The sequence below is a fragment of the Rhinopithecus roxellana genome, chromosome 4, assembly GCF_007565055.1.
Source record: "Rhinopithecus roxellana isolate Shanxi Qingling chromosome 4, ASM756505v1, whole genome shotgun sequence".
NCBI classification, from domain to species: domain Eukaryota; kingdom Metazoa; phylum Chordata; class Mammalia; order Primates; family Cercopithecidae; genus Rhinopithecus; species Rhinopithecus roxellana.
Genome location: NC_044552.1, coordinates 147888179 through 147912383, shown reverse-complemented (window position 1 = coordinate 147912383; position 24205 = coordinate 147888179). Strand labels below are relative to the sequence as shown.

Here is a 24205-nt window from a genome sequence, read left to right as displayed (position 1 = left end):
CAATGGATGACTCCTTATTTACGCTTGCATTAGCGATAATTAAAAAGAGAATATTTTAAATTTAAAATGCTTTTCAGTATCTATGAGGAATATTGCCAAATGATTTTAAACGAAAATGGAAAACAGAGCATCCAATTTCCTGTCACAAGTATTCACATGAATACAACATACGATTAAAAACAGTGAAATCAGCCGGGCGGGGTGGGTGCTCACACCTGTAATCCCAGCACTTTGGGAGGCCATGGCAGATGGGTCACCTGAGGTCAGGAGTTTGAGACCAGCCTGGCCAATATGGTGAAACACCCTGTCTCTACTAAAAATACAAAAATTAGCCAGGTGTGGTGGCAGGCACCTGTAATCTCAGCTACTCAAGAGGCTGAGGCAGGAGAATTGCTGGAACCCTGGAGGCGGAGGTTGCAGTGAGCTGAGATCACGCCATTGCACTCCGGCCCGGGCGACAACAGCAAGACTCCATCTCAAAAAAGAAAGTGAGATCCTGCCGATGGGGCCTCCCCTCCCACCTGTCAGGAAAACCTGCAAAAGGTTCTTGTCGCACCATTAGAGCTGGTTTTTCCCAAATGACACCCATACCTGATTTTCCTTGTTCTTCTAAAACAGTTTTGATTAGGGTAATCTCATGGGTGCTGCATTTTCAGTGAGTTTTTCAATATAGTGGCCCATGTTCTTTTTCTTTTTTAAAAGCTTTTTCCTCTGAAGGCACATGTGATTTAATGTTTGATTTCCTGAATTGTAGAAATAAAAGGAAATCACAAGTATTTTTCAACAAAGTGGAAGTGCAGAAAAAAAGATAGAAATTAGTTAAAAATTAGGAAGGGGAAATAATCAAAATTAACCAGCCAGGGAGCAGAAAAAGAAATCTCATTCCTGGGTGCTATGGTTTGAATGTTTGTAACCCCCCCCCGCCCCCCGCCAAATTCCTGTGTTGAAAACTTAATCACTAATGTGATGGTATTTGGAGGTGGGCCTTTGGGAGGGAAAGAGGTGATTAGATGCGATTCCTGCCCTTATAAAAGAGGCCCCTTGTTCCATGTGAAAGTGCCATGTGCCATCTGTGAACCAGGAAGCAGGGCCTCACCAGAAACCAACCATGCTGGCACCTTGATCTTGGACTTCCAGCCTCCAGAAATTTTCTGCTGTTATAAGCTACCTCATTTATGGTGTTTTGCCGTAGCATCTCAGATGGACCAAGACGCTGGTTTGTTTTATTCAGGGAGCTTATTTACATGTGTGTATTTCTGTGGGCCTCCTTTTTTTTTTTTTTTTTTTTTTTTTTTGAGACAGAGTCTCGCTCTGTTGCCCAGACTGGAGTGCAGTGGCACAGTCTCAGCTCACTGCAACCTCCGTGTCCTGAGTAGCTGGGACTACAGGCACATGCCACCACACCCAGCTAATTTTTGTATTTTTAGTAGAGACTGGGTTTCACCTTGTTGGCCAGGCTGGTCTCAAACTCCTGGCCTCAAGTGATCCATCCGCTTCTGCCTCCCAAAATGTTGGGATTACAGGTGTGAGCCACTGCCCAGCGTATGAGCCCCATCTTTATATGTGTGCGTGTGGGAGCATGTCTACAGGACATATATACTATACTTCCTTTCTGTGTGTGCGTGTGGGAGCATGTCTATAGGATATATATACATTTCATTTCCTTTACAATATATCATGGAAGATGATGTTTCTGATAACACAGTTTAGCTTGCATTTCGCAAACCCAGCTCGTGAAGGTCCTTGATCTGTGCATGTGTGTCTACCCTTTCCCAGCACACTGCTCTCACTCCTCTTACTCCCTTTCCTGGCGTTCTCCATTCTTTGGGTGGGAGTCTTGGCCCGCACCAAAGGCAAGTGCTGGAAATTGTCTTTTCAGTCTCCAGAATTGTAGATTTGTCAATTCTTCATTTTCAAAGTGCTGATGGCTTTTTTCTCTTGTGTCATTGTTTAAGTTCCTTTAAGCATATCCTTATTTTAGAAACCTAGGAAAACTAATGCACACATCTAATTGGTAATTTGTCTATCTTGAAGGACCTTTTTAAAGTGGTGTTCAACAATCAGAAAGCGGCCGGGCGCGGTGGCTCAAGCCTGTAATCCCAGCACTTTGGGAGGCAGAGACGGGCAGATCATGAGGTCAGGAGATCGAGACCATCTTGGCTAACACGATGAAACCCCGTCTCTACTAAAAAATACAAAAAACTAGCTGGGCGAGGTGGCGGGCGCCTGTAGTCGCAGCTACTCAGGAGGCTGAGGCAGGAGAATGGCGTGAACCCGAGAGGCGGAGCTTGCAGTGAGCCGAGATCCAGCCACTGCACTCCAGCCTGGGCGACAGAGCGAGACTCCGTCTCAAAAAAAAAAAAATCAGAAAGCTTAGTATTTCTTGCCTATACACATTTGATTTACCAGAATTGCGGAATATCTTAGAAGGCTATTTTATAAAATGAAATGAGGGTAAGTCATGCATTTCATGAAAAAAAGACCACGTATTTGATTCAATCTGTCATTTGTTATCAGACAGTTGCAGTGGCTTTCTTGTTCACCTCATCTTACATACATTGTTGAAGGTTTTCATCTGACCCTTGTTGCATACAGGTCAGTCAAGAAAGTCTCAACAAGTCTTGGAGGCTTCTGTGAGCGGTAAAAGGAAGCTGGTGTGTGTGTGTGTGTGTGTGTGTGTGTGTGCGCGCACATGCACTTAAGGAAGCTGGGGTGTGGGTGTGCCCGTGCCTGGCCTTGGTGGGGCTCTGCTTATGTGGCTGCCAGTGTCTGAAACCACCCCTACCATCGCAGATCAACGTAAATTGGTTAAAATCTCAAAAGTGGTTTTTCACCAACTTGTGAAAAATAGTGTGAAGCTTTGTCAAATGTGTTAACAAATTCACATTAGAGTCACAAGGGTTAAATTTTGCATTTACTGCTTTTTATAGCCACTTTCACTGTTGAATGCATCAGATGGGAGTGGTGTAATGTCATTTTTGCAAGCATGAAATTAGAATACTTATCCATATAAGTATAGAGTTTGATGGATTGAGATATAAATGTATTCTGTTTATATATGAATGAATTTTTTTGCTTATTATAAATAGGCTTTTGAAATTGCTCATCTAAAGATTCACTTTGCATGTGCGTAGTCAGGGTTTTTTGAGTTTTTCTGTTTTTTTTTAAATTTGAGTTCTGGGATACATGTGCAGAACTTGCAGGATTGTTACAGAGGTATACATGTGCCATGGAGGTTTGCTGCACCTATCAGCCCATCATCTAGGTTTTAAGCCCCACCTGCATTAGGTATTTGTCCTAATGCTCTCCCTCCCCTTGCCCCCGACCCCCCAGCAGGTGCTGGTGTGTGGTGCCCCTCCCTGTGTCTGTGTGCTCTCATTGTTCGACTTCCACGTACGAGTGAGGACATGCGGTGTTTGGTTTTCTGTTCTTGTGTTAGTTTGCTGAGAACGATGGTTTCCGGTTTCATCTGTGTCCCTGCAAAGGACATGAACTCATTCTTTTTTATGGCTGCATAGTATGCTGTGGTGTATATGTGCCACATTGTGTTTATCCAGTCTATCATTGATGGGCATTTGGTTTGGTTCCAAGTCTTTGTTATTGTGAATAGTGCTGCAGTAAACATATATGTGCATGTGTCTTTATGGTAGAAAGATTTATACCTTTGGGTATATACCTAGTAATGGGATTGCTGGGTCAAATGGTATTTCTGTGGCTAGACTCTTGAGGAGTTGCTACACTGTCTTCCACAGTCCCGAGGCTGCATACTTTGCCTGAGTTGATTATTCTCTTGAAAGTATGTTTCTAAGAAGTAATTACTGACACTTGTGATTGTCTCGGACTCATCTCTGAAGTACTGCTGTTGTTTTGTGTTTGCTAATTATCTTTAGCATTTTCTTTCTCTTTAGAGAAAAAAAGCTTGTCAGGTGGAGGGAATACTGCAGCCATTTTGGAATTGCAAGTGAGTTTTGTAGAGTTGTTTCACTTCTGATGGCGGGAGATACACCACTGAGAGTAGTCACTGCCATCGTGGGAAACGTAAGAAAAGAAAGAGAAGAATTTCCTTTTTTAGGTCATTTGACTCTGAAGCCATTTGGTTAGTAGGTTCTGTTTCCTTAGTAAACAAAAGGGACATTTAGATCCCAGCCAGCTTTGAGCTTTTGGCATATATTTTATTGTCAAGTGGCCCTCACAGAAAATCACAGCTGTGGATAGCAAGGGAGGCCATCTCGCCAGTCACAGATGAACAAGTCTGACCTTAGGAACGGCACCTTTCTGTTTGTCAGTGTGGAGGCAGAGCTGCACCTGCATCTGCAACTCTGCGTAAGTCGTCATCATTTGTCATGGCTTAAGTAAATGAGTAAGGGCTTTTTTTCTTTTGATTTTAATAATTTAAACATATATATAAAATATAGAAGTGAAACACTAAAAATTACGTTTTAGGAATTTCTGTTTGTTTAGTAGTTTTAGGAAAGTGCTTTCCAAAGCCTGGGGTTCACAGATTGCCTGCACGTCTTCTGGGTTGTGAAAATGCAGACTTCCAGGCACCCACACCTGTCGAATCAAATCAGAGTTTCTGCATATAGATCCCAGGAAAATGCATTTTTAAAAATAATCTCTACAGTTGATTCTTTTTCACACGAAGGGTTGAAAACCATTACTTTAGGAGAGTAAGAGAGTGAACTAAAGGGGTAGATGGATGGCGTTTCATCCTGGTGCCCCACAGAGCTGTGATACTGCAGGGCAGCAGTGCCTTGTTGTATCCTTGAGACAGTGCATTTGAAAGATGCTCTGAAAGCATTCTCAGCGGTTGAAAGTGCAGTATCCCTCACAATTTAGTCATTACAAAAAGAAGGAATGTTTTCATTGACACGTACGTATGCCAGCCCTTTAGGTTTGGGCTTTTAAAAAAACAGGAATCTGATCATGTTTACTTTCTAGTTCATTTTACACCAGGAAGGGATGAGATTTGTTTCCTTTTACTGTATTTCTACAAGGAGCATATTATAACTCTGTGCTGCAAAGAACAATAGTTAATGGACTTTTTTTCTTAACTAGGGGGAACGCCTAGTTTGAAAATATTATGGCTGAACCAAGAGCCAGAAATACAGGTTCGGCGCTTGGACACACTCCTCGCCTGTTTCAACCTTTCCTCCTCAAGAGAAGAACTGCAGGCTGTCGAAAGCCCGTTTCAAGCTTTGTGCTGCCTCTTGATCTACCTCTTTGTCCAGGTAATGTCCGTCTGCCCATTCTAGTCACTGTAGCCTGCGCTTAGTTTATGAGGTGGAGTGTGTGGGATATTGCCATGGCTGGTGTCCCGGATCGTCTTTTTCCAATGTCTGTTCCATGGAACATTATTAGTCCTTTGAGGTGCTCTAAAACTGAAAAGAAGATTGTATGGCAAAATACATACGAGAAACTCTGTCACTACCTCAGCTTTAGAGATTGCATTAGAGACTTAGGAAATCTTGCAGGTGATGGAAGCTGCTTTGGCCTTGACTAAACTTTCTCTAACTTTGTGGACCATAGTGTACCTCCTCTGTCCTTACGGCATTGTTTGGGTGGTGGTTCTTGTTTCTGGGTTTTAGTGTAAAGGTGAGAAAGGACCAGCTAGAGACCTAGCTTCTCGTAGCTCTTTGCCTTTGGGCAGATTACTTCAGCTTTTTCCTATGTCAGTTTCATTCCATCATCCAGCAAATGTTTACTGATTGTATGCCTTCATTTTCTAATCTGAAAATGAGATAATCATAGTAGCTGCTTCCTAGAGCTGTTGGGGCGATACCAGCTGGTGGTGTCATGACCTTCATCATTTATGTCCTCCCATCCCGCTGCGCTAGGCATTGTAGTGCTAGAACCTTCGTTTTAGGCTCACTCAACAAGATGGACTGTTTCTTTTGCATTAGCTTTATACCTAGTTTATATGTGAAAATCATAAAGGTCAGTTAAAAGATTCGCCTTTTTAATAGTTTTCTACTATTAGAATTCTACTATTCTACATGCACAATATTGCTTGGACACCTTTAGTAAGAGAAAGGCTGAGAACGCTCCCATCTCCCAGCCCCTCTTTCTCTGCATCGCTCCTCCCCACCTCCCTCCCTGGCTCTGTGATTTAAGATGATTTTTGTCCCACTATTGACAAAGTGTCTACTTCTTCAGGCTGTTGAGACGTCTCATAAGCTTTCTTCACTCCTTCAAGCCATCGTCCCGGCTTCTCTGACCTCCCTGGATGGTGGGTCTCCATTGGCATAGCCATTCGGTGTTCACTTACCTGGATTAGAAAATTATATAATTCTTTTTTCAAACCCGAATTTACTTTACAAATTATTGATTGTCTTTAAGAAATGTACTCTTAGTGTAGAATTACGTCTCAAGGGAATCTTGGACTGATTTTTTCTTTCTGAATGTCCTTTTGGTTCTGCCCATTCTATAGCTTGCTCTGCATTTTGCGTTTTGTAAGACATGATATGGCTGAGTAGTGCTTAGAGGTTTTGTTGCTGCATTATTGGTTTCACATGCACATGCCATGTAAACCTTAGTTTTTGCATTACCATTTTGAGTAGATTACTTCTTTATTTGCTCAAGACATAGCAGATTATAAATTAATATAGGATGGCAGGAACTATTTAAAATGTAAATGTAAAAAGAGAGGAGATGAATCCAAGATGGCTGATTAGAAAAGCCACGGTCCATGGCTCTCACCAAGAGGAACAAAAAGGGGCAAGTGAATTCAACACCTTCAACTGAAATGCTCAGATTTTCACATTGGGACTGACTAGGCAAACAACACAACCCACAGGGAACAAAGTAAACCGGGGTGGAGGGCAGGTCCCCCACCTGGGAACAGTGTGGAGCCAGAGGAACCCCCACCCCCAGCCAGGGGAAGCCATGAAGGATTGTGTGACCCTGCCTGGGAAACCATGCTTCTCCCATGGATCTTTGCAACCCGCGTGTCAGATCCCTTCATGAGCCCATGCCACCAGGGCCTTGGGTCCAATACACAGAGCTGTTTGGAGTCTCAGCAGAGCAGCCACTCAGGCATACACAGAGACCCCAGAGTTTTACATACTCCGGCTCTGGGATCCCTGGCAAGACAAGAAATCTGTCCGTACATATCCCTAGGAAAGGGGCTGAATCCAGGGAGCCAAACGGCATCATTCTGCAGACTCCGCTTCCATGGCACCTCACAATTTAAGACCCACTGGCTGGGAATCCTAGCCAGCCAATGGCAGTGAATTGGAGTCTGCCTTAGATGGGTCCAAGTTTCCAGGAAGAGGGGAGGCCTCAGTTCAGTCAACTCACCTGCTCCAGCCTGCCAGCTTTGGAGAATACAGGCAGTCCAGATGAGGAAGGGACCCCCACCTCCAGTGCAGCACATCAACTCTACCAAAAAGCAGCCAGATCCCTGATCCTGTTCTCCTGACTGGGCGAGTCCTCCCAATAGGGGTCTCCAGCCACCTCCTACAGGTGGATGCGGGCCAGCAACGGTCAGTAACCGCTAGGACGGAGCTTCCAGAGGAAGCAGCTGGCTGCCATCTTTGCTGTTTCACAGTGTTCACTGGTTATACCTCCAGGTATGGGAGAAACTGAGGGAACTGGCATCTGGAGTAGACCTCCAGCAAACTGCAACAGCCCTACGGTAGAATGGCCTGTTAAAAGAAAAACAGAAAACAGCAACATCCCACAAAAACCTCATTCAAAGGTTAGGGATAGGGTTAGAGACCTCAAAGACAAAGGTAGATAAGCCTATAAAGATGAGAAAGAATCAATGCAAAGATGCTGAAAACTGAAAAAGCCAGCGTGCCTTTTCTCCTCCACGTGACTACAAACACCTCTCCAGCAAGGACACAGAACTGGGCCGAGGCTACAATGCCTGAATTGACAGAAGTAGGCTTCAGAAGGTGGCTAATAATGAACTTCGCCAAGCTAAAGGAGCATGTTGTAATCCAATGCAAGGAAGCTAAGAAATGTGATAAAACTACAGGAGCTGATAGCCATAATAGCCGGTTTAGAGAGGAGCATAACCAACTTGATGGAGCTGAAAAACACAACACAAGAACTTCACAGTGCAGCCACAAGTATCAGTAGCAGAATAGACCAAGTGGAGGAAAGAATCTCAGAGCTTGAAGACTGTCTTCCTGAATTAAGATAGGCAGACAAGAATAGAGACAAAAGAATTAAAAGGAATAAACAAGACCTCCCAAAAATATGAGATTATGAAGAGACCAAACTTACAACTGACTGGGTACCTGAAAGAGATGGGGAGAATGGAACCAAGTTGGAAAACATACTTTAGGATATCATTCAGGAGAACTTCCTCAACCTAGCGAGATAGGCCAACTTTCAGATTCAGAAAATACAAACAACCCAGTAAGATACTGTATGAGAAGATCAACCCCAAGACACATAATCATCAGATTCTCCAGGTCGAAATGAAAGAAAAAATGTTAAGGGCAGCCAGAGAGAAAGGCCAGGTCACCTACAAAGGGAAGCCCATCTGACTAACAGCGGACCTCTCAGCAGAAACTCTACAAGCCAAAAGAGATTGAGGGCCAATACTCAACATTATTAAGAATTTCAAACCCAGAATTTTATATCCAACCAAACTAACTTCATAAGTGAAGGAGAAATAAGATCCTTTTCAGACAAGCAAATGCTTAGGGAATTTGTCATCAACAGGCTTGCCTTGCAAGAGCTCTTGAAGGAAGCATTAAATATGATAAGGCAAAACCATTACCAGCCACTACAAAAACACACTAAAGTATGCAGACCAGTGATACTGTGAAGCAACCACATAAACAAGTCTGCAAAATAGCCAACTAGCATCATGATGACAGGATCAAATTCACACATAACAATACTAACCCTAAACGTAAATGGGCTAAATGCCCCAGTTAAAAGGCACAGAATGGCAAGCTGGATAAAGTGCCAAGACCCATCCATATGCTGTCTTCAAGAGACCCATCTCGTGCAAAGACACAAATGGGCTCAAAATAAAGGGTTGGAAGAAAATTTGCCAAGCAAATGGAAAACAGAAAAAAGTAGAGACTGCAATCCTAGTTTCTGACAAAACAGACTTTAAACCAACAAAGATAAAAAAAGACAAGAGTATTACATAATGCTAGAGGTTTCAATTTAACAGGAAGAGCTAACTATCATATGTATATATGCACCCAGTACAGGAGCACCCAGATTCACAAAGCAAGTTCTTAGAGACCCACAGAGACTCCCACACAATAATAGTGGGAGACTTTAACACCCCACTGACAAATATTAGACAGATCATCAAGACAGAACATTAATGAAGACATTCAGGAACTGAACTCAGCTCTGGATCACTTGGACCTGATAGATATCTACAGAACTCTCCACCCAAATTCAGCATAATATACGTTCTTCTCATTGCTGCTGCTCGGCACTTACTCTGAAATGGATCACATAATAGGAAGTAAAACACTTCTCAGCAAATGCAGAACAGCTGAAATCATAACAGGCTCTTAGACCACAGAGCAGTCAAATTCGAACTCAAGATTAAGAAATTCACTCAAAACCACACAGCTACATGGAAATTGAAAAACCTGCTCCTGAGTGACTCTTGGTTAAATAACAAAATTAATGAGAACAAAGAGACAATGTACCGGAATCTCTGGGATGCAGCCAAAGCAATGTTAAAAGGGAAATTTATAGCACTAAATGCTAGAAAGATTTCAGGTTAATCACCTGACATCTCTGCTAAAAGAACTAGAGAACCAAGAGCAAAAGAAAACCCCAAAGCTAGCAGAACACAAGAAATAACCAAGATCAGAGCTGAACTGAAGGAGATAGAGACCCAAAAAACCCTTTTAAAAAAATCATGAAATCCAGGAGCTGTTTTTTTGAAAAAAATTAATAGACCACTGGCTACACTAATAAAGAAGAGAGAAGAATCAAATAAAAACAATCAGAAATGATAAGGGGGTTATCACCACTCACCTCACAGAAATATAAGCAACCGTCAGAGAATACTATGAACACCTCTATGCATATAAACTAGAAAATCTAGATGAAATTGTTAAATTCTTACACACATATGCCTTCCCAGGACTGAACCAGGAAGAAATTGAATCCCTGAATAGACCAATAATGAGTTCTGAAATTAAGGCAATAATAAATAGTTTACCAATCAAACAAAATCCAGAACCAGATGGATTCACAGCTGAATTCTACCAGAGGTACAAAGAAGAGCTGGCACCGTTTCTGCTGAAACTATTCCAAAATATTGAAAAGGAAGGACACCTTTCTAACTTGTTCTATGAGGCCAGCATCATCCTGATCCCAAAACCTGATACACAGAACAAAAAGAGAAAACTGCAGGCCGATATCCTTGATGAACATTGATGCAAAAATCCTCACTAAAATACTGGCAAACCAAATCCAGCAGCAGATCAAAAAGCTTATCCACCATGATGTAGTTGACTTTATCCCTGGGAACCAACTTCAGCAAAGTCTCAGGATATAAAATTGCTAGTATTCCTATACACCAACAACAGGAGGAGAATAAACTCCCATTCACGATTGCTACAAAAAGAATAAAATACCTGGTAATACAGCTAACAAGGGAAGTGAAGGACCTCTTCAAGGAGAACTAAAAACTACTGCTCAAAGAAATCAGAGAGGACACAAACAAATGGAGAACCATTCCATGCTCATGGATAGGAAGAATCAATATTGTGAAAATGGCCATATGACCCAAAGTAAAGTATAGATTCAATGCTGTTCCCATTAAACTACCATTGACATTCCTCACAGAATTAGAAAAAAACTATTTTAAAATGCATACAGAACCCAAAAAGAGCCTGAATAGCCAAGACAATCCTAACCAAAAAGGGCAAAGCTGGAGGCATCACGCTACCCGACTTCAGACTATACTAGAAGACTGCCATAACCAAAACAGCATGGTACTCATACAAGAACAGAAACATAGACCAATGGAAGAGAATAGAGAACTCAGAAATAAGATGACACATCTACAACCATCTGATCTTTTACCAACTTGACAAAAATAATCTATAGGGAAAGGACTCACTCTTTAATTAATGGTGCTGGGATAACTGACTGAGCCACATACAGAAAATTGAAACTGGATCCCTTCATTACACTATATACAAAAATTAACTCAAGATGGATTAAAGACTTAAATGTAAACCCAAAAGTATAAAAACCCTAGAAGAAAATCTAGGCAATACCATTCAGAACATAGGCATGGGTAAAAACTTCATGATGAAAACACCAAAAGCAATTGCAGCAAAAGCAAAAACTGACAGATGGGATCTAATTAAAGAGCCTCTGCACAGCAAAATAAACTATCATCAGAGTGAACAACCTACAGAATGGCAGAAAATTTTTACTATCTATTCATCTGACAGAGGTCTAATATCCAGTCTACAAGGAACTTAAACAAATTTATAGGAAAAAAAAGCAAACAATCCCATCAAAAGGTAGTCAAAAGACATGAACAGACACTTCTCAAAAGAGGACATATGGCTGGGCACGGTGGCTCACACCTGTAATCCCAGCACTTTGGGAGGCTGAGGCAGGCAGATCACGAGGTCAGGAGATTGAGACCATCCTGGCTAACACGGTGAAACCCCATCTCAGAAAAAGAAAAAAAAAAATTAGCCGGGCATGGTGGCGGGCACCTGTAATCCCAGCTACTGAGGAGGCTGAGGCAGAAGAAGTGTCCGGAACCTGGGAGGCGGAGCTTGCAGTGAGTGGAGATCATGACACTGCACTCCAGCCTGGGCAATAGAGTGAGACTCTATCTCAAAAAAAAAAAGGGGGGGGGGGATATATATGCAGCCAACAAACATATGAAGAAAAGTTCAACATCACTGATCATTAGAGAAATGCAAATCAAAACCACAGTGAGATACTGTCTCATGCCAATCAGAATGGCTGTTATTAAAAAGTCAAAAAACAAATGCTGGCGAGATTGCAGAGAAACAGGAACACTTTTACACTGTTGGCGGGAGTGTAAATTAGTTCAACGATTGTGAAAGGCAGTGTGGTGATTCCTCAAAGACCTAGAGGCAGAAATACTATTTGACCCAGCAATCCCATCATTGAATCTACCCAAAGGAATAGAAATCATTCTATTGTAAAGACACCTGCATGTGTATGTTCACTGCAGCACTATTCACAATAGCAAAGACATGGAATCAACCCAAATGCATATCAGTGATAGACTGAGTAAAGAAAATGTGGTACATATACATCATGGAATAATACTATGCAGCCATAAAAAGGAAGTGGATCATGTTCTTTGCAGGACATGGATGGAGTTGGAGGCCATAATCCTCAGCAAACAAACACGGGAACAGAAAACCAAATACTGCATGTTCTCACTTATAAGGCAGAGCTGAATGAGGAGAACACAGGGTCACATGTCAGGGAACGGAGCACACTGGGGACTGTGGGGGGTGGGGGAGGGGAAGGAGAGCGTCAGGAAGAATCGCTAATGGATGCCGGGCTTAATACCTAGGTGATGAGATGATCTGTGCAGCCACCCCTCATGGCACATGTTTACCTGTGTAAAAGCCTGCACATCCTGCACATGTACCCCCAAACTTAAACATTGGAGGAAAAAAAAGTAAAAAGATACTTCTTTTGATATTATATATAACATGCATGCACTGTTGGTTAGTATTCCTGTTGTCTGATAATCTGCAGATGTCTGTGGTTAACATTGCATCACAGTGGGACTTGAGAAGTGGTAGTAGCCAGTAAGCTGACTTTTCTCACCCATAAAAATACATGTGTTTTGTTGTTGATAACCATGTGTGTACACAACAATGGCGAGGCCATGGTGGGCACTCCAGGAGAGACACGCTGCCTGCTGTTCCGTATTGACGATGCTGATCCTGTGTGTGGCCATGCAGCGCAGTTCTGCCTTCTCATTACTGCGCAGGTGGCTGGCAGTTCTTTAAATTCACTTCAAGGAGAAAAAGCCCAGGACCCCAGAACAGGAACATCACATCCCTATTTGTATAAACCTGAAGCAAGACAAGCATCGGGAGGAAAATTTCCACTTTACCTTTTTTCTATTAATAAAGACCTCTTAAATAAAATCTCTTTAGTGCAAGTTGGCACGAGCAAACTTGGTAACTTGTCTTTAAAGGAGATGTTTAAATTGGAACTTTTTAAAACTGGAAAACAACAGATTGACAAATCAATTTGGCATTCACTAGATGAAGAAGGTGCTGTATTATTCACAGGGATAATAACTCAGAATGAATAAGGCTAAAAAGATACATTTATAAAAATATTAGTTTTATATATTAAGCCTAAATTCGATGTTTTGATGTGTAATATGGGATAAAATCGCATACTGTTCAGTGCACGAAAATGACAGAGAAACTAAATACAGTTGTGTCTTGGTATATGTGGGGGATTGGTCCCAAGACCCCCAGGGATGCCAAAATCCATGCGTCCTCAAGTCCTGCAGTCAGCCTGCGGAGCCCACATATGTGAAAAGTTGGCCCTTTATATTCGGGTTTTACATCCCATGAACACTGTATTTTTCCATCTGCATTTGGTTGGAAAAAATCCACATATAAGTGAACCCATGCAATTCAAACCTGTATTGTCAGGAGTCAACTGTACTCTCATTTGGTCTGACCTCCCAGTTAACAACAGCCACAAATGATTTTATTAAAGATTCCTCTGAGAATATCCTCTGGAAAGGTAAGTTTACATCCTAGAAATGCACATATTTTCTATTCCTTTTATTCCAAGGTAACACCTACTTGGAATAAAAGTGGACTAGGATAGTGACATGGTGAGTAAAAGCATCGGCAGGTCCAAGCGGCAGTCAGCACCCCCACCCCGGGGGAAGCAAATGCCGCCATCCTCCCGGGGAGCACAGGAGTCTTTCTGATTTATGGTGGGGTCGTTTTTATTGCAAATAGGCATGTTAGCCGTTTTTAATATCCAAGAAGAGTCCGTGAAGTTGTTATCGATGGGTTTGCTGTTGGCTTTCCTGTTTCTTTTTCCGCAAGCCTTTACTTGCCACAGAAGGTGCTCTTCTGTGAGAAGCAGCTCTGTGGTCTTAGGATGGTGTGGAATCGTTCAGTCAGCGGGCATGTTCTGCCTTTTTCCGGGTAGCAGAACTCGGTGGCTGGGAGGGGAATGTCTCGACCCCCTCACCGAGTGGGGCAGGGGACGGGATGTGGCAAAAATACCGTCTGCTGTTGTTGGGGCCCGGACCGTTCGTGTCTTCCTTGCTCTTCACGCCCTCTCCTCATCTCCGTCATCCACTCCACACCCAGGATGCTCAGTCTGCCCTTTGCTGTCTCTCATTACTCTGTCCCTCTTTCCTCTTCTCACTTTTGTTGTGTCTTTTGGTTCCACAGAGTATTAGTAGGGTCTCATATTGTGGGTTCTGATTTACTCTCAACTGGGATTCGAGGACACAGGTTTCCTCTGGGTTGCTGAAAGTGTATGATGACCCCAGCTCAGCCCAGCTGTGGATACTCGCGCTCTGAAAACTCCTAAACTGTTTGCTCTGTGCAGTTTGTGCCGAACATGATCACCTGTCTGGCCCTAAGACCTGGTCTTGGTTGGCACCTCATGATTATTCCCAGATGTTCTGGAGAGTATTACATTAGAGTCTAACCAGACTAGAAATTCAGGCTTCCCTTCCAGCTGGGCTGTGAGTTGTGGGCACAACTGGGGACACCATAGAGAGAGCTTCACAGCCAGGAGCCAAGGATGGTGTGAAGAGGCTGTGCTCTTTCCACTGCACACTGTCCACTGCCTGAGGTCTGATGCACCATGTGCGTGCCTGTGCATGCGCCCGTTTGTGCACCTGCGTGTGCACATGCGTGCCCGTGTGTGTGTGCATGCCTGTGCACCTCTGTGTGCTTGTGTGCACATGTATGTGCCTGTACGTGCCTGTGTGTGCGTGTTTGCACCTATACACACTCATAGTTAGTAACTGAGATCAATTTGTAAGAAATGTTTAATTTTTCCTGTAGCCTAACACTGGCCTTTCTCTGTCCTTTTCAGGTGGACACTCTTTGCCTGGAGGATTTGCATGCGTTTATTGCGCAGGCCTTGTGCCTCCAAGGAAAATCCACCTCGCAGCTTGTAAATCTACAGGTACAGACATGACCAATTAGTTGTCACTGCCCGGAAGACAGCTGTGCAGTCCAGCCTTCTCTTCCCCATTATCGTTGAAGTTTCACAGAAAAGATCAGGAAGGCATTTTAGTCAGGATCTTTTCGTGATGCAGTAGTTTCTTTGTCTCTTTAAGGGCTCTGGGATGAGCAGCCAGATGAGGTACTAACAGGTGCTGCCTCAATTCCAGTTTTGTGAAACTTGTTGTTCTCAGTACTGCCTTGATAGTCTCGTGATTGAAGAAAGCACTTATTAAACATAATGTTTGGTTTGTTTTTTCGAGACAGAGTCTCCCCTGTCTCCCAGGCTAGAGTGCAGTGGCGTGAACTCAGCTCACTGCAACCTCAGCCTCCTGAGTAGCTGGGATTACAGGCACGCACCACCACACCTGGCTAATTTTTGTATTTTCAGTAGAGACGGGGTTTCACCATGTTGGCCAGACTGGTCTAGAACTCCTGACCTTCAGTGATGTGCCTGCATCAGCCTCCCACAGTGCTGGGATTATAATTGTGAGCTACTGCGCCCAACCAAAACATACTTTTTTTAAAATGTGTTTTTTGGGGGTTTTTTGTTGTTGTTGTTTTTGAGACGGAGTCTTGCTCTGTTGCCCAGGCTGGAGTGCAGTGGTGCAGTCTCGGGTCACTGCAACCTCTGCCTCCCGGGTTCAAGCAATTCTCCTGCATCAGCCTCCCAAGTAGCTGAGATTACAGGCGCCTGCCACCACACCCAGCTAATTTTTGTATTTTTAGTAGAGATGGGGTTTCACCCTGTTGGCCACGCTGGTCTGGAACTCCTGACTAAAAAACGTGTTTTACTGGGATCTCTATTATGTGAGTTAAAGCATCCATCTGTTAACTTTGTGGGTTTAGTAGTCTGTAAATCTTCATCAACTCCATGTGCTGCGTGTGCGTTTTAAACTTTTGAACTTTAATAATTTAAGTTGTAAAAATCCCAGGAACAATTTGGAAGATCACTTAAAATGAGTCAACTTGACCATTTCCTACAGATTTGCAGCGCCCTCTCAGCCCTGGGACCCCTGCCTCCACACCTGCCTGGGGAGTTTGTTGCATGAACCGTCCCTCCAGCTCTCTGTCTTCTCTACCTCCTCTCTCTAACTTCATTATGTTCACTGGCTGTGGTCCCTTGCTGAAAAACTCAGCTCTCTCCCATTTGGGGGAAAAAAATTCTCCTACAGCAAGGTTTCTGTTCCCTCTGTTTCCCTTCTCTGGCAGGCTCTGGGAGGTGGCTGCGTGCTGGTGATTTCTGCTGCATTTCCTCTTGTTCAGTCACTGAGAGAGATGCCTGCCCCTTCCATTGCGTGAAGTCAATGAAGCAAAGGCTGAAACATGCCCACTTCCATATCCAGGGGCCCTGAGTCTCCTCCACCTTCTCCGACCTCTCCTCCTTTGAGCCTGCGATGTCCCTTTCTTGTATCTTTGTTCAGCAGCACCTTTCCCACTGTGGCTCTTGTTCTGAATCCACATGCCAAGTCACACTCCCAGAGAGTCCTGGCCAGGTTGGTCTGGAGTGTGTTCTGAGAGGGACTCGTGGGCGAGAAGCCAGAGTGTCCCACTTAGGGTTTTCAGTTTCCCTCCTCTCCTAGACTAACACCCCTTTGAGAAAAGGGGCAGTGTTCTAGCTCCTCTTTATTGTCGAGTACCCAGCATCTTGCCAACATTGATTAACTTGATTAAATTAATACCTGCAATTTAAAAGTATGCATGAGCATTTGCTGAGACAGGCAGAGTCTGTCTGGTTCAGCAAAGTGATTGTGCAAATACAAAGCAGGTGTCTAGATAAAGCCCCATCTTTGCAGAACTCCCTCTGACACCTCTCTCTGGGGTTCCCTACAATTCTAGTCTCAAGAGCTGATGGGGGCACTTGAGACATGGATGCCTGGAGGCCCTTCTGAGGCTGGTGCTGCTGAAACACAGATGCCGGCATGCCTCTCCTTCCTCCCACCACCATCCTCTTCAGATAACTGGTGGCCTTTTCATTTCTCACCTCTGTTCCCTGGAAATGTTAGGAGCTTGTAGATTGCAATGGTGAGACCTACAGTTGGTGAAGCTGAAAGCCCTTTCGTACATATGCATGTAGATGACTGTGGGATGATTTTCTGATTCACTGGATTGGCTCCTGGGTTGAAAAGCAAAGCTAGGGCTCTGGAGTTTACAGCATCGGAATGAGGGGAGGAGAGGATGGGGCAGAGTGCGGAAAAGGAGGGAGGAGAGGGTGTGGTGTGCCTGGGGCAGGTACTCCTGAAACCCCCAGTCAGGCTGAGCCCTAGGCCATCTCCTCTCTCCTGCAGCTCCCTCCTGGCACTTTACCCTTGTGGAATTGAATACGTATTTGTGTGTGTGTGAAGCTGGTCAGACTTGGAGCCCCCTTGGATTTTCTGAGACCAAAATGTCATAAACCAAGGCTAAGGAGAGGTTTATGTTTGAACCTGGAGGATTTATGCTGGCTGTGGGAGTTTCTCAAGACGGTGGACAGAAAAGAGTCCAGGTTCATCTGCTGCTTGGTCTGCAGGGTTCCTTCTTGCCTTACTAGGGATGACATCTGTGGTCTATGTCATGCATTCTTGGCTATTTGAAACTAAAGTTGTGTCTTGGATTTCACCCTTTGGTTTTGCCACTTATTCTCAAATAATGTCCACCTGAAGAAAGAGGTTGTAGGCAGTGCTTTTGATGATAGCAGATACTGAACCATGAAACCATGGAGGAAAGAATTACCAAGAAGAAAGGTCTAGATGTTTTCTGTTCATGAACTGGATATATCCTTCTGAGGGAATTCAAATCAAAGAGTTGGCAAAACTGGGCGGTGGCAGTGGCAGAGTGGCTTGAGCACAGGTCCTCTGACACCGACCCCCGCAAGGCTGCCTGGAGCAGGGCTCTGTTGGAATCATGGAGGGAACACACACCCTTTTTGAGCCTATCAGAATTGCAAAGCCTGGCCAGTTGGTGCAAGTGTTTGTCCGCCTGCCATCACCATCGGGTCGGGTGGTCTGTGACAGACTCAGCAGGTGTTGGTAAAAGGACCCTTGACCAGAAACGCAAAGGGGACAGAGCAGGAGCTCCTCACAATCATAACAGCAGTGAGCTGCTTCTTGTTCTCAGTGGGAAAATGCTTAGAGCCTAAGTCTTGTATGGAAAAATGGATAAAAAAGCAAAGTGTAGACTCAGTGGCATTCTATCATTCAGTGGCACGTTGCACATCCAGACTCTGCGGCTGTTGGGAGGTGGCACTAACTCACTGTTCTTGGGAGTTAGATTCTGCTGCCTGAAAGATTAAAGGGGCGCAAAGACCTCCCCAGTTATCCTTGTGAGGCAAGAGCTTGGTGTGTGGGGAGCTGAGAGCTGGGAATCATGGGTGGTGAAAGCTGTTAGGTTCTGGCCAGTTGCCTTGGCAGAGCCTCACTGGCTCCTCGGAAAGAGTAGGAATCTCTCCATTGCATCGGGGAACGGGATGGCCGGGAAGGGGAATGGCAAGTGGGGAGGGGCAGGCAGCTGAGTCTACTTGGCTGGACCTGTGCTCTGAGGGGCAGGTGCCAGGGGCATGAGGGAGAGTGGCGTGTGGGCGCACCTGAATGGGGTGCCCCTGGTGGCCCACACCTGTCAGGGGCCAGTGTCACCCACAGGAGGGGAAGCGTCACTTGGGAGGTGTGGGGTGGAGCTGAGAGAGCCCAGGGCCCGCATGGTCTCTGGTGTGGGGTGAGTGGGGGTTAAGCAGAGCCAGCCACAAGGTTTAGAGGGTGAAAGACTAGGTGAGGTGTAGCCGGGGACTGCAGCTGTTGAGAAGAACATTGTGACAGTTTCCAACAAATGAGTACTTTGTCGGCATGAGTACACAGAATGAGCAGTGTTGTGGGCCTTGATCTTCCCTTAGTCCTGTTGAATATGACCTCAGGTCAGGACACACATACTCACCGCCCTGCCCAGCCTCGGATAAGCTCACATGATTTTTTAGATTTTTTTTCTCCTTCTTGTTGCCATATTCATATTCAGGACTTTGATGAGAGAAGAATGAGGCAGAACATGCTCATTGCAGCTGAGCCCACACTGCTTTGATCCTTTTCTTCTCACCAGAAACAGTTCATTAACCCAGAATAAGTCACTTTTAAGCTTGTTTTAAATTGTGACAACTCTGATTTAAACAAATTTTTATTTTTAGGTTATAGAGAAGCTATAAAACTCACCAGTAGAAGTTGAAAATAAAATAATTCTATGCCATTGAATCTCCAAATGATATTTTTATTTTGCTACAAATTAATGAAACTTTAAATGATAATGATACTCTCACTTTATCAAAAGCTTCAACCAGGGATTACCAGACTATCGTCCATAGGCCACATTCCGCCACCAGCATGTAGTGAGTCCTGTGAGCTAAGAATGGTGTTTGTTTCTAAATGGTTAGGAAAAAATCAAAAGAATCATATTCCATGATGTGAAAATTACATGAAACGCACGTTTCCGTGTCCAAAATGGTTGTCTTGGCACATAGCCATGCTCAGTCATTTACAGCTACCTTTGCCCTGCAACAGCAGAGTTGAACGGCTGCAAGGGACATCATATGGCCCGCAAAGCCAAACGTGTTTCCATCCAGCTCTTTCCAGAAGAGCGTGCTGACCCTTGACTGGAGCCAGCAGGTCAGTCCGCGGGGAGACGGCGGGACGGGGAGCCCCATGCTTTTGTCTCTGTGCCCCTCCTGCAGCCAAGTCTGCACGCACATGCAGTGACAATAATAACCCCATGCATGAATGTGGCAGGTTTTAAAGACATTAGAGAGCTTCGGTAGTTAGTTTTCATGTCATTCCTTTGAGGTAATTAAGTCCTATCTTATTCTTAGAAAAATTAAGATATAAAGAATTATGTGTCTTGGCCTTGGTCCTTATAAAGGAGCTGAAGTGAGGATGTAAATTCGCTGACTCTTGGTTCCACCACCACCTAATTCTCGTACACAAAGACCCTCGCCGTGATAAAACCTGGATTTGGGAGTCTGTAGGGGTCGGGGGTTGGCTGACTGACATGGATCTCCTCACACCTGTTAGGGTGCCTTACAAGCATCAAGAGCTTTTTTAAGATTAAGTAATGCTTTCAGTTGGCACATAATAATTGTGCATATTTATGGGGTACAGTGCAGTGTTTCAGTATGCATATATGTTGTGTGATTTAATTTTGAAGTGTAATGTTGCCTGTTGGTTCAGAGCACAGTGGTACCTTAGAGATAATCTAGTCAAGCACTTTTGTCTTATAGACCAGGGTTTTAGGCTCAGATTAGTGGAACGGTTTGCTCCAGGTCAAGGTACTAGCACATGTCCGAACTGATTAAAAGGCCGGGGTTCCGAGTTCTACCATGCACTGCCTTTACTTCCTGTCTTCTCACTAGACAGTGAGACACCTCTAAAGTGATAAGCAGGTATGCCTTGTGTCAAAAGCAGATTGAGAAACCTTCTCATAAAAGATCTTTACTCAGTGCTACTCTTGGTGAATTCTCACTTTACAAATCAAATGTTTTCCTGTAGGCAGAATCAAAATGCTTTGGAGACATAATGAGATCAGGCCGCTAAAATGGCGCTTTACTGATTAAATCCCTAAGACAGCCATGAAAATACAGGATTGTGTAATATGTTTTCAAGGAGATATTTATAAAAATGCTTTTACTTCCCTACACAAGTTCACAGAAGAAATACAATTTTTAAAGAAGGAAAATTGCTTTACTATTAGGCACTCAATAAAAATTTGGTGAATGAATGAATAGTAGATGTGCTAGTCAGTTTGGGCTGCCATAGCAAAACACCACAGACTGGGTGGCCTAAAATCACAAACATTCCCTTCTCACTGTTCTGGAAACTTGATGTCCAAGGTCGACGTGCCAGCAGCTCTGCTGTCTGGGGGTGCTCCCTCCTGGCTTCCCGACAGCCGGTTTCTCACTGTGTCCTCACGGGGCAGAGAGCAGAGAGCAGTCTCCTGAGGGCACTCACCCTCTTCCGTAGGACCCCCTCCCCCGCCAGGACCCAGTCAGCTCTCATAGGCCCCACCTCCAGATACCATCCCATTGGGGATTTAGCCTTCAGCATAACAGTGAGATCTTGGACTCAGGAAGGGGAACATCACACACCGGGGCCTATTGTGGGCGGGGGAGGGGGAAGGGATGGCATTGGGAGTTATCCCTGATGTAAATGACGAGTTGATGGGTGCAGCACACCAACATGGCACATGTATACATATGTAACAAAACTGCACGTTGTGCACATGTACCCTAGAACTTAAAGTATAAAAAAAAAAAAAATTGCTTAACATAAAAAAAAAAGAAATTTTGGAAGGACATATTTGCCCATAGCAGTAGAAATAGGAATCTTGAAAGTGTTACTGGACTTTTCAAAGTGAAATGTAAACACAGAAGATGACTGGTGAGTCCCTCAACAGCTTAAATGAGATAAGATGGAAGTGAACAAAGCAAAATAAATTAGTATTCATATTTTTTTCTCACTTTTATTCTCTCTTGTGCACATGGACTTTCCAACATTTATCCAGAATTTTCACAGGCAGGAAAGAAGAGAGGTTTGTGGCTGCATTTGAACCTAGGAATTGACTTTGAGAACTCAGATGCCTGGAACCAACTGTGCAGCGTGTCTGCCTCCTGGACTTGGCAGCAGGGCCTCACTTTCACTGGCTTTGCCCGTCGTCCTCATAATTGTAGTAGGTGTCTCCTGCTGCAGAGCCTGGTCTGTGTCTGAGAAAATGTGACCTCTGTGAGGAATTCTGAGTCCCGTTTGGAGAGAGTGAAGAGGTCAGCTGGCAAGGTCTCTCGTGAGAAAGGCTCCGGGCATTACTGCCAGCAGTGCTGGGATGGGCCCTGGGGCTGAACCCACCACTGGATGTAGCCTGTGGCACTCCTTGGGTGACCTTTGCCTCAGCAAACTTAGGGTAGTTTTTTTTTTCCCTGCTCCCCTACCTGATTCCTAGATAGGAGATTCTCTTGTCCCAGAGAATCTTAAGAGAAGTATGTCAGTGTTCTTGGAATCAGGAGAGCTCAGTTACTTGGGGGTGGAAACGGAGTCTCTTCCAATTTCCACGGAACCTTTGCACCTCGTAATGCTCCATAGTGGTCAGTTTGACGAATGTATCCGTAAATCTTATACTTAGAGTTGATGCTTTAATGCTGGTAGATGTGTTTTGTCTGCATGAATAAGAATCTTTCACATGTAACTTATTTTTCTACAGCAGAAACAAATCTCAGGATGTAATTTCAGTTTTACCAAAAATGTACCTTTTTTGAATATAGCAATGTAATTTCTCTTTTAAACCTGTTCTGTGAGTTGGCAGAAATTTATCCCAGAGGCATTGCAGAGGTGAGACTGGGAGACTCTCAGCTGCCCTTGAGCTGTCCTGACCCTGCTCTCTGCACCTCACAGACTTCCGCAGCGGGGCGGCCCTCAGGCCCTGTGTCCTCCTGCTCCCACATGCACTAGGCCAGTGGCACCTTAGGGGGCCCTTGCTGCCCAGACACTCCATGCAGGCCTTTCTTTTCTGAGATGCAGCTACGTCCCCGAGCTCTATGTGGAGGGCAGGGAAAGTGATGGTCTGCTCTAAGATGCCCCAGCCACCTGAGGGTCCATCGCCCTCCCTCTGGGGGGGCAAGGCAGAGGACCCCGTTTCTGTAGGGCTCCCAGTTTCTCTGTGCCGGTGGCTTCCTCTCCTTCTTTCCAGGTTCCAGGAGCGCTGTCCAGTCCTGCTCTGGCAGATCTGAGTTCTTTGAAGTTCTTCTGGGGGTTAAGCCTAAACTCAGAAGCCAGAACTCGGTAATATTACCCTCTCCAGTTAGCTGTCTGATCCTGTACCCATCATTGTGGGATGTCCTAAATGACTAAAGAGGGTGGGGCAAGGCAGTAAAGGAGAAGAACAGAGGAACTGCAATCAGCAGTTCAGATAGTACCTTACTGCATTTCTCAGGAAGATTCGCCTTCTGACACCTTCAAGGACTTGTTTTCCTTAACATTCTGTTAAGCTTGGTTTCTTCCTGCAGCTTTACATTTATAAATACAGCTATTCAAATTCATCATTATGCTGAGGTCTCAGGATGGTTGTGCATCTCTAACAGATGGAGATGCTGCAGTAGAGTTTGTAGCACTTAGCCCTGTGTGCAGGCGGAAGTGAACACTGAGCCACCACCACATCAAGCAAGAAATAGTGTATATGTATCTCAGTACGGGTGGATGGATAGACAGACATTATTTAGACAAAGTCACATAAACTATACAATTCACCCATTTAAGGTGTACAATTTAATGGCTTTTAGTGCATTCACAGAGTTGTTGTTCAGCCACAATCAATTTTAGAACCTTTTTGTCACCTCAGAAAGAAACCTCTACCTCTTATGCAGTCTCCCTCCCCCCAGCCCCAGCCCCACACTCCTCACCTGTTTACCACGCATCCATTTTCCGCCTCTGCATATTTCCTTGTCCCGGGCATTTCATAAACATGGCATCGCACAGTTTGTGGCCTTCCGTGTCTGGCGTCATTCACTGAGCACTGTGTTTCCCAGGTTCTCAACGGCTGAGGGTTGTGCGGATGGACGATGTTTTGTTTGACCATCATCAACTGAGAGACAGTTGGTAGTTTCACTTTTTGGCCCCGTGAATAACGCTGCTATGAACATTTCTTTACAAGTGTTTGTGTGGACCTGCTTAGCAATTTCCTTAAATATGTGGAATGACATCCCCCTCAGATGTTAGTAACTAAAGCTTTTCTGTTTTTTTGATATGTACCTTTTGCCATGATAAGAAGCTATCATTGAATTCAAGAGTTTCAAGAATTGTGTATAAAAAACATTTGGAATAAAAACCTCCACGTTAAGATGCAAAAGGGAAAAAAGGAAATTCTCCAGAAAGATTAATTGAAAAAGAAAAAAGAAAAAAGCACCTCACAGTCCCACTTGTCAAATGAGGCCTGGTGGTCAGAGCCCCCTCCCTGTGCCTAGCTCGTGAGTGTCCGCCATTGGTTCGGGACAGGAAGGGAGAGGTGATTGGCCAGGAGGCTGCAGCTGCAGCTCC

At 44.4% G+C, this 24205-nt stretch overlaps 1 protein-coding gene across 8 annotated transcripts in view; it reads left to right on the top strand.

The window, feature by feature from the left end:
* Positions 1-24205, top strand: part of FAM120B (family with sequence similarity 120B) — an 82165-nt gene that overhangs the window by 27076 nt on the left and 30884 nt on the right. For 6 of the 8 annotated variants that reach the window (XR_004056730.1, XM_030928352.1, XM_010378705.2 and 3 more), the window contains exons 5-6: positions 5059-5231; positions 15043-15135. Coding sequence is in view for 7 of the 8 variants with exons in the window: in XM_030928352.1 (XP_030784212.1) it covers positions 5059-5231; positions 15043-15135 (266 nt within the window). In the remaining variant the exon portion in view is untranslated. The remainder of the gene's footprint in view (positions 1-5058; positions 5232-15042; positions 15136-24205) is intronic. The other 2 variants (XM_030928353.1, XM_030928351.1) reach the window with 1 other exon arrangement.